We start from the raw sequence: 10,000 nt of genomic DNA, 5'->3' as shown, positions 1-10,000 counted from the left end.
CCAATCTACAGTACGGTGCCTTTGAAGTGTGGTCAACGCTCACAGGAAGTCGACGTTCGCTAGTCACGTTCCCACAAGATGGACGCCACGCTGGAGGGGACAATGGTGGAGGGAGGGGGGGGGGAGTAGGGGGTACTAGGAAAAGGTTGGGACATGGCCCCTGTGTCCCCCCCCCCCGTCCCCTGTCCCTCTAGCCAACTGGACACAGAGAACGGCCTATCGGAAGCCTTGTACTTGAGTTGAGAAATAAACAACAACAAAAACACACGCCAACCAAGCTTGGTGACTGGAGGTCAGAGAGAGAAGGTGGAGGGGGGGGGGGGGGTGTGGAGAGATGCATTATGGGTCACATCAGTCGCTGCACTTTACGTCTTTGGGTACTCAATCACAATCAACAGGATGCAAAAGGGAAACTTCAAGCCAGTCCAGGACCACCTTATGCACTGATCTCTTTGGTGTTCAATGTTATTACTGTTTTTTTTTGTTTTGTTTGAGTTGTTTAGTTGTTTTGTTTTTGCACAAAACCAAACTTCACTTGCTGAGAAAAAACTGGACCAATACCTTAATTATTCGTAAGCCAAATGCAACCTCGTTTTTAAATGTTCGCATGAACTTTGACCTGGAGAGAGTTTTATTATTATTATTATTTAGTTTGTTAATTTTTGCCTTATTTTTTACAGATGGGATATCTGGTGCTGGGATTCTAAGATGTTTTTAAATCATTTGTGGTGTTTTTAAAAAATATAAAATGTATTCGGTTGCTGTGGTAACAGGTGATAGCGAACTAGCCGCTCCATGGAGTCACACAGTGTGAAGCAGTGAACATCTTCATCGTACTCATCATCATCCTCACCACCTACTTGCAGTAAAGTCTAGTGTTATCATTCAAAAAGAAGTTCTTGGACGTCATTGTTGATGTGTCTAAGACGTTCTCTGTCTGCTAGACAACGCTGGGGGAAAAAATGCGCCAAAATAACTCAAACAAGCCTACAGTACTTGTAACTTTCAATACTAGCAGCCGGATTTAATTAGAAACTTCTCCTCCTCGACTGTCGGAGAGCAGCGGTTGTTTATAAGTGATTTGATATGCAGTTGTGAGCCGGGCCGAGGTACTTTCTTTCAAAAGAAGCTGCCTGCTGCCTCATCTATTTCCAATGTTTATGTTATCGTGAGGCGTCTCGCGGCGCACAGCGAGGCTTTGTCGAGCGGACAGAAAACGTCGACAGATATCATAGATTTCCACATTTTTGTTTTGTGCGCACGGTGCGGAATGCCACAATGGATCAACAAACACATCCATTGAGACGAGTTAAATGAGTATGGCTTGTTCTCTTGCTGTTTCCTGACCCATCCAGATCGGTTGTTAAGTTTAAAACCCCTCGAGTACCCCCTAAGTAGGCTACCCCCCAAAAGTGACCTCCTGGACAGTGGTTTTATACGACAGCGTTGGCTGGGGAAGAAAAAACGTAAGACTGATGTAGCGGAAAAGACGAGATGTTCGGTTTGTTGACCTTGGACTGTCTGTGATGTGTGTACCCCAAAGGCCCACCGCACCCCCTCCTCCCCCCTTTACCAGTGACTGGAGGTGCTGAGGAGGAGGAGGGGGTGAAGTACCTGTTGGCTGAGGGGGTGGGTGGGGGGGGGACGTAGTCGCTGTTTGTGTAGTGGAGAAAAACCCATTGCATGTGGTATGGTAATACTAGATATTTCACCTCTCCTGTCAGTACATCCTCAAAAAAAATTGCTTAATCGTGTACATTTCTTTGAATGAGTCGAGTATTTCCGAAATGAGGTCTATCATGAAAAATAAATATTTCTCTCTTTTTGCCTATGTTTTGATATCGCTGTTTCTTTTACCGGCTTGGTGTTGTGTGGGTGATTCATTTCTTGTGTGAAACTGCTGTCGGCTATGTGTGTGGTGGGAACTGACAGTATTACAAGATCAGCAGGCTCCACCTTGTGGCTGTTTGAAGAGACGCTGTGTGGTACCCCTCCCCTCCCCTCCCTCTCCTCCTCTCCTCCTCCTCCTCCCTCCTCTCCTCCTCCCTCCCCCGTCCTCTCCTCCTAATGGTGTCATAATAATTTCACATTTAGCAGACACTTTTAATCCAAAGCGATTTACAATTAGAGATTACAGGGACAGTCTCCCTGGAGTAACTGAGGGCTAAGTGTCTTACTCAAGGGCACACTAGTGGCGGTGTTCCCCAGGTGGGATTCAAACTCATGACCTTCTGATCATCGGTCCACCTCACTATCCACTACATGTACAAAACGCCTAACGCTGTTATTTTGCTGCGTTGCACTCCAGGCGTTTTATGGTTATTACAGTAAAGGACCTTTATTCAAACATCCTTCAGGGAAAGCACCCTCATCATTCTCACTTCTCGTCCCTATTCGTACCACACACACACACACACACACACACACACACACACACACACACACAATGACATTCAGTGTAACCATTCAAATATAAAAGCTGTTGAACATTCAGTGAAAAAAAGAAACATTTTGATCATACACTCACTGGCCTATTCACAGTATTCACAGGGATTTAAACTGACACTTTAGACCAGTAGAGCTCTCACTGGCACAGCACCAGAATATCTGAAAGACCTTCCGCTAGCATATCAGCTCAATAGAGCTCTCAGGTCTTCTGACGCTGGTTTTCTCTGTGTACCACATGTACAAAAGAAGAGATTTGGTGAGGCTGCCTTCTCATTTTATGCACCCTGATTGTGGAATGCACTGCCAGTTCACATCAGAGTTACATATGTTCAAGTCAAGACTAAAAACTCATCTTTTTAATATTGCCTTGAAATGACTAAATAATTAAATGATTATTATATAACGTTTGGAGCACTTTGAGCTGCAACGTTTGCAGGAAAAGCGCTATACAAATAAAAGTTATTATTATTATTATTATTATTATTATTATTATTATTATTATTATTATAATTGCCTTGCCTTGCCTTGCCTTGCCTTGCCTTGCCTTGCCTTGCCTTGCCTTGCCTTGCCTTGCCTTGCCTGGCCTTGCCTTGGTTCCACCTAGATTGGGGCGTGACACTTTAATGTCCGCAACTAAACCCTTAATTCAGGGTCGGCTACGCGGTCTTTACTCGTGAGGAAGGTGGAATTAGTTTAGCGCCAGTAACTGGCAGTTTCCGTTAAAGCAGCTGAATTTACAACTGCTGCGAGGCGCAACTTGATAATATAGTCTTACATTTGAGTGACATATGGAAACAACATATCTATTATCGCTCTCAGATAGTCATGACATTTAGATGTCTTTTCTAGATGTTCTTTCTGGAGCCTTTATGTTCATTTCAACACTGGGCTGCAGGAGATTGACGCGTGTAATGGTACTCAAAGTCACCCTTGTGCGTAAACACCAATAACAAGTCTCATTTACATAATAATAACCTAACTTTGGAAACATGTAAACCACCAACTCATCATCGGTCTACACTACAGGCATATTCGGTTGTTAAGTCTGACGGAAACACGTCACGACTTAACAACCGAATTGTGCAATGTGGCCTGTCATAAACATAAACAACCTGTAACCATAACAACCATAAAAATACCTCATACATAGACCTACAGGCCAGGATTGGATGTTCATGGGGCTGACAGACCAAGGCCCGGTCGTTCAAATCCCTTAATCTGGATCAGAATGATGATCCTGATTCTTTGTTTGCTATCCAGGATCAGGTCTACCTGGCTGGTTCTGAGTCGTTTGGGGGAAATCAGCCAGATAGATCTGATCCTGGATAGCAAATAAAGCATCAGGATCATCATTCTGATCCAGATTAAGGGATTTGAACACCTGGGCCCAGGCGGGCGTACAGAGGACCAGGAACCCATCCTCTCTGCTGCTCGCTGTCAGATAACCTGGAGAGGGCCAGGTCAACACAATAACCTGGAGAGGGCCAGGTCAACCACCACCACCACCAGTCCTCCCCACTGTAACAACCGCTCTCTCTGTCTGTCTGTCCATCTGTCTGTCTCTCTCTCTCACTCTCTCTCTCTCTGTTTCTCTCTGTCTCTCTCTCCGTGTCTGTCTGTCTGTCTCTTTGTTTCTCTGTCTGTCGGTCTGTCTGTCTGTCTCTCTCTGACTGACTCTCTCTCTCTCTCTTTGTCTCTATGTCTGTCTGTCTCTGTGTCTCTCTCTCTGTCTCTCTCTTTGTCTCTGTCTGTCTGTCTCTGTGTCTCTCTCTGTCTTTCTCTCTCTCTCTGTCTCTTTCTGTCTCTGTCTCTCTCTGTCTGTCTATCTGTCTCTGTCTCTCTCTCTCTGTTTGTCTGTCTCTGTCTCTCTCTCTCTGTCTGTCTCTCTCTCTCTGTCTGTATGTCTCTCTCTGTCTGTCTGTCTCTCTCTGTCTGACTGTCTCTGTCTCTCTCTCTCTGTCTTTGTCTCTGTCTCTGTCTCTCTCTCTCTCTCTGTCTCACTCTCTTTCTCTCTCTCTCTCTCTCTCTCTCTCTCTCTCTCTCTCTCTCTCTCTCTCTCTCTCTCTCTCTCTCCATACGTCACCGGTGACTGATCGTAGCTTAAGTCCAGATTTAATAACGACTACAATTCTGCCGACATTGTGAAATTAAAGGCGTGTGCTTTTTGAAAGGCCTGACTGGAAGGTATAAAGCTATCTTAATGAAACAGGTCTATAGAACATTACTGCAGGCCCACCGGGGAGCAGCTAGGTTCTAGGGTCGCAATTAACATTTAACATTAACATCGCCAGGGTTGCAATTAACATTTTTAATTGAATACGGACAAATATTCTCTCAGACTTTTTCGCATTAACAGGAATTCATTACGCGTGTCCGTGATTGGACGAAGTCTGAATAAGACCTGCAGTAGCCTACGCAGCTTATTCCCTCAGACCTGGGAACAGTTTGGCTTTTTTTACCCTGTGATCTCATCCGTGACAGTTGATACGCATCTTATGCCGCTTATGACAAAAGGATATTAAACGTTATCACATTACAGTTAAATGGCTTCTGACTGATTTAATTTAGCGTCAAAAGCATTCAGCGTGTGTTGATCATTTGCATTTATATTACCTGTCGGATTCGTTCTGTTTTCGTTTTCATCAGACACGGGTCGATGCTGTTTGCGTGTGCGTTGGGTGTAGTCCGGTGTAACCTCTCTGTCTAATGTAATATAATAATAATAATAATAATAATAATATATAATAGAATAGAATATACCATTTAACTGACGATTTTATCCAAAGTGACATACACTGCAGTGAGGGCATACGTGTTTCAGTACATATGGTCCCAGTGGAACCATCTCTCCTGTGAGTTGGTGTATCCGTGTCAGTTGGTGTATCTGTGTCGGTTGGTATATCTGTGTCAGTTGGTGTATCCGTGTCAGTTGGTGTATCTGTGTCGGTTGGTATATCCGTGTCAGTGTCAGTTAGTGTATCCGTGTCAGTTGGTGTGTCTGTGTCACACGGCGTATCCCTGTCTGCTGTCGTACTTCACAGGCGTGTAGCCGGTGCTGCTGGAGGAGGGCGGGGCCTCTCTGGGTCCTGCTGCGTCTGGGTGACCATGGGCCTGTAGCGCCCCCAGCTGGCTGGGGCTGTACGCTGCTCCTCCACCCTGGCTGAAGGACCCCCCCACCTGGCTGTAGGACACCCCCGGGTGGAGGCTGCCCCCCCGGCTGGTCATCCGGCTGGCGGGACGGCTCTCCGGGGCTGGGACGTCCTCCCTGGGAGGGGGGGGGGAGGATGATGGGGGGGGGGGGGGGGACAACAACATGACAGTCACAGGAGAACGCCATCTTCAGGTAAACACGGACACGTTAACACTCTTCTAACACCCTTTGATACACCCTAACCCTAACTCTAACCCTATGATACACACTAACTCTAACTAACCCGATGATTAACCCTAAATCTAACCCTAACACACACTATGATACACTCTAACCCACATATTTTTCGTACATCCTCAGAGAAGGTTCTAGGTATTCTAGCTCCAGGATGGGTCCTGAGGGCGTGTCCTAGCGTCAGGGGGCTGCTGTGGGTCCTGAGGCGGTGCCGTTACCTGATCTCGTTGGCCTCCTCCTTGTCGTGCCGGGGTCGACGACGGTCATACTTCCAGATGACGACGCCGATGAGGATCAGCAGGATGACGAGCAGCAGCAGAGAGCCCACCACCGTGCCCACGATGACCCCCGCTTTGTTAGGGGCTGAGGGGGGGGGCACAGTAAGAGTTTCAGCATACACAAGAGAGAAATAGATCGATGGATAGGTACTTTATTTATTATTAATGATGATTATTATGTATGATAGTCTGATTATTATGTATGACAGTCACTACCATGGATATGACATGGTATGGGTTTGTGTGCAACAGTGAGATGAAAGGAGAAAGTTGAAATGGGAGTAACCATAACAACCATTACATCACATCAAGTCAAATCTAAATTGTATTTGTCACATACGACGCCAACAGCCGTAAGTAAGCCTGTGTGTGTGTGTGTGTGTGTGTGTGTGTGTGTGTGTGTGTGTGTGTGTGTGTGCGTGCGTGCGTGTGTGTGTGTGTGTGTGTGTGTGTCTGTGTGTGTGTGTGTGTGTGTGTGGGAGGGAGGGAGTGTGTGTCTGTGTGTGTGTGTGTGTGTGTGTGTGTCTGTGTGTGTGTGTGTGTGTGTCTGTGTGTCTGTGTGTGTGTGTGTGTGTGTGTGTGTCTGTGTGTGTGTGTGTGGGAGGGAGTGTGTGTCTGTGTGTGTGTGTGTGTGTGTGTGTGGGGGAGGGAGTGTGTGTCTGTGTGTGTGTGTGTGTGTGTGTGTGTGTGTGTGTGTGTGTGTCTGTGTCTGTGTCTGTGGGAGGGGGTGTGTGTGTGTGTGTCTGTCTGTGTGTGTGTGTCTGTGTGTGTGTGTGGGAGGGAGTGTGTGTCTGTGTGTGTCTGTCTGTGTGTGTGTGTGTGTGTCTGTGTGTGTGTGTGTGGGTGTGTGGGAGGGAGGGAGGGAGTGTCTGTCTGTGTGTGTGTGTGTGTGTGGGGGGGGGGGGGGGGGGAGTGTGTACTTACGTGTGTTAACCTTTAGCTGGAGCCTGCACCTGTCTGTCCCGACAGTGTTGGTGACCTCACACAGGTACACGCCCACGTACGACTCTGAGTGGTTACTGATCTGCAGCTCTCCTGTCAGAGGGTCTGAACACACACACACACACACACACACTACTCAGTCAGAGGGTCTGAACACACACACACAGAACACACAACTTACAGCAGGACGGTCAGAGAGTCTGACCACCACAAAACAACACACACAACTTATCTCTTCACTACACTGCATGGCTGTACTAGTGTTAAGGCTGGTCTGTGAAACCGGCCCTTTAAAGTGCTTAAAGGGTTGTTGTACGGCGACACACAAAATAGCCCCCAAACAAAAGTGAAGACGTTCATTCCGTTTATTTTAAAGGACTTTGTTATTCTGTCTCTTATCTATTCACGTCAGACTGACTACCCGCTGCATGCCCATCATGGCATAGTGTGCACAGCATAGCAACAGCATGTCTCCTTCCTTATTGTCTGGAAGTTAGCAAATTGTCTGGCTACTGCTAATTGTATCCTGTCTTATCTGTCACTTACGTCCTGTACACTATTGTCACTTTTCTATCTTGAATTATGCCTATTGCCTTATTGTCTGCCAATTGTCTCGATATTGCTAATTGTATCCTGTCTTATCTGTCAAATGTCAGGAACCGAAGCCTAATAATTTTACTCTGTGACGTAACAGTAAAACTTAAAACTAAGAAACTTTAAAACACAAATGTCAACTGACGGTGTAATTACACCATGTGACCTGTAGAGGTCAGACTTACCCTGTGAGGCAGCGGCGGGGATGGGCGGCCCTCTCTCTCTCTTCCACACGTAGCTGAGGGGGGACGACCCCTGAGAGGCCTTGCAGTGCACAGAGACGGCCTGGCCCACCTGCCCCCCGCCCTCCACCCAGCATTTAGGCGCGGAGGGCTTCACTGAGCAAAGACAAAGAGATGGTGACAATAGTGAATAAGTATAGTAGTGTCAGTTTACGTAGTGAATACAGATGGAGTGTCAGTATCAGCCTCTCTAACAGTCATGCAGTTGAAAAGTACAACACTTATTTCGACCATATATCAGAAAGTAGGCCTATAGTATGAAATACTTGACTGTAACTACACATTCTACACATACAAACACATTCCTGTTTCTATCCTGTGTCATTATTGACTTGCCTCACCACCGTCAAATGATCCATCATTCTTTTTTTTCATCTTTAGATGATCACAGTCCTTTTGAACACCACAACGTGAAAAGGGACATTTACACTTGAAAGGGGATTCATTTCCATAAGTCTACACACACACACAGGCCTTTGGTACGGATAACAAACAACTGATTCAGAATCTATGATTTATCTTACTTTTCTCTTTGAGCCCGCTTCGAACACTAACAGACATTATTTGTATTTTCTATTTGCACAAATTAGATATTCCCAAACGGGAATATATCATCGTTTCATGTCTAGCCTACTTTCCACTACTTGATCTTGGCAGTTTACACTGTTATCCTGCCTGAGGCCTGGCGGACCTGTGAGGTTACAACTACAACGTGAGCGTTTAGCCTCTTACTTTCCTCACTGAGGCGGTTACTAAACAACGATCAAAGCACTTGAACTGTTAACGAGTAACGAGATGTTGAGATAATCTGTCGAGGGAAAGCCTTTCATAGACAGTAATTATGCTCTGACGAGCCCACCAACATCGGTTGGATGTGGTCGGCCTGTTTTCATCTGCTGTTCAGTAATGCTTTGATTAACTCAGAGTTCTCACAGCGTGCGCTGAATGCTAAGGCTGAACGCTAAGGCTGGATGCTAAGCCTGGAAGCTAAGTCTTGAAAGCTAAGGCTGAATGCTAAGGCTGCATGCTAGTTTTTCTGTGTAGGAGGCAGGCTAATTTACAAGACGCGTCAACTAGTGGTCGTTGTGTGTAAGTAGCAGCTTGCCATCGTAAAGACTATGGTCATTTGACCCCCGGGGCGGCTCTTATAGTAGGTGAAATAGGCACGGCTGTTCTAGTGTTGAAGCTTTTACCAGGCCGAGAGTCTTTTCAACTGCACTTTTATCATATCGCATAGAAAAGGGAAGGTCTGGCTAATGGACGCACACAGCAGGGCAGACAGTCTGGCTTCCACTGTTCCTCCTGAGTGCAGCTGAGTCATATCAATCATTTCTTTTGGCAGTTGAATGAAGTTCCTATTATATCAATTCTCAAACTATGCCATGTTGGGTCCTTGAATTTGAGGGAATTGAGTCTTGAAAGTACTTGGAAGGTGCTTGAATTTGAGTCGAGTGACAAGATAAAACAAGTAAAACATAATCACATGCACAGAATAAAATCAAGAATCAAAAACAAGGATAAGAGAATAAAAACTAAGAATAAAATATTTTTAAAAAAAAAGATCAGCTAAAACAACTACAAACTGAAGTGCAGTGATTATAGATCAAAACCTTGAACTGTGCAAAGTTTGGAAGTAGGCCTACTATCTTTAAAGTGCGTTGCAGATCACGCCAAGAGCTAGGAGCTATTAAAGATTTAAAAAACGAACAGAAACCAATGTATATGTCGCAAGAGTACTTATCATACAGGGAGCAATGATGACTATGGTAGCAGGCAGCTGTCACCTGTAATAAATCTGAGTGCAGAATGACAGACAGAATCTAAGGATTTCAGAGTAGAGGCAGTGGCATGTCTATAAACTACATCACTGTCGTCTAAAACTGACAAGAAAATAGCTTCAATGATCCTCTTCCTACTAAATATTGGAAAGCTGGCTCATGTTTCTATACAGGAACCCAATTTTCTGACGTAGTTCACAAACAAGATTTGAAATGTGGAACTTAAATGTATTGAATGAATTTCTCATTTGACAGTTGGACGAAGCAATCAGAGGAGGAGGAAACCGTCTCTGTTTGATGCTGATTGTCACTGAGACTGAGACAGCGAGGGAC

General features: G+C 45.5%; 1 protein-coding gene across 1 annotated transcript in view; it reads right to left on the bottom strand.

The window, feature by feature from the left end:
* Positions 1–5,451: 5,451 nt before the first annotated feature.
* The window catches only part of LOC308156368 (coxsackievirus and adenovirus receptor homolog), a gene marked incomplete at its 3' end in the record, with an annotated part of 12,290 nt that continues 7,741 nt past the window's right edge, over positions 5,452–10,000 (bottom strand). Inside the window, exons 5-8 of the mRNA XM_080529706.1 lie at positions 7,833–7,985; positions 7,036–7,158; positions 6,052–6,196; positions 5,452–5,713 (exon numbers count right to left, since the gene is read on the bottom strand). Coding sequence (XP_080385832.1) covers positions 5,452–5,713; positions 6,052–6,196; positions 7,036–7,158; positions 7,833–7,985 — 683 coding nt within the window. The remainder of the gene's footprint in view (positions 5,714–6,051; positions 6,197–7,035; positions 7,159–7,832; positions 7,986–10,000) is intronic.

Source organism: Nansenia antarctica (assembly GCF_963989245.1).
Source record: "Nansenia antarctica genome assembly, chromosome: 4".
NCBI classification, from domain to species: Eukaryota; Metazoa; Chordata; class Actinopteri; order Argentiniformes; family Microstomatidae; genus Nansenia; species Nansenia antarctica.
The sequence above is the reverse complement of the archived record's forward strand: the minus strand, read 5'-3'. Positions and strand labels throughout refer to the sequence as shown.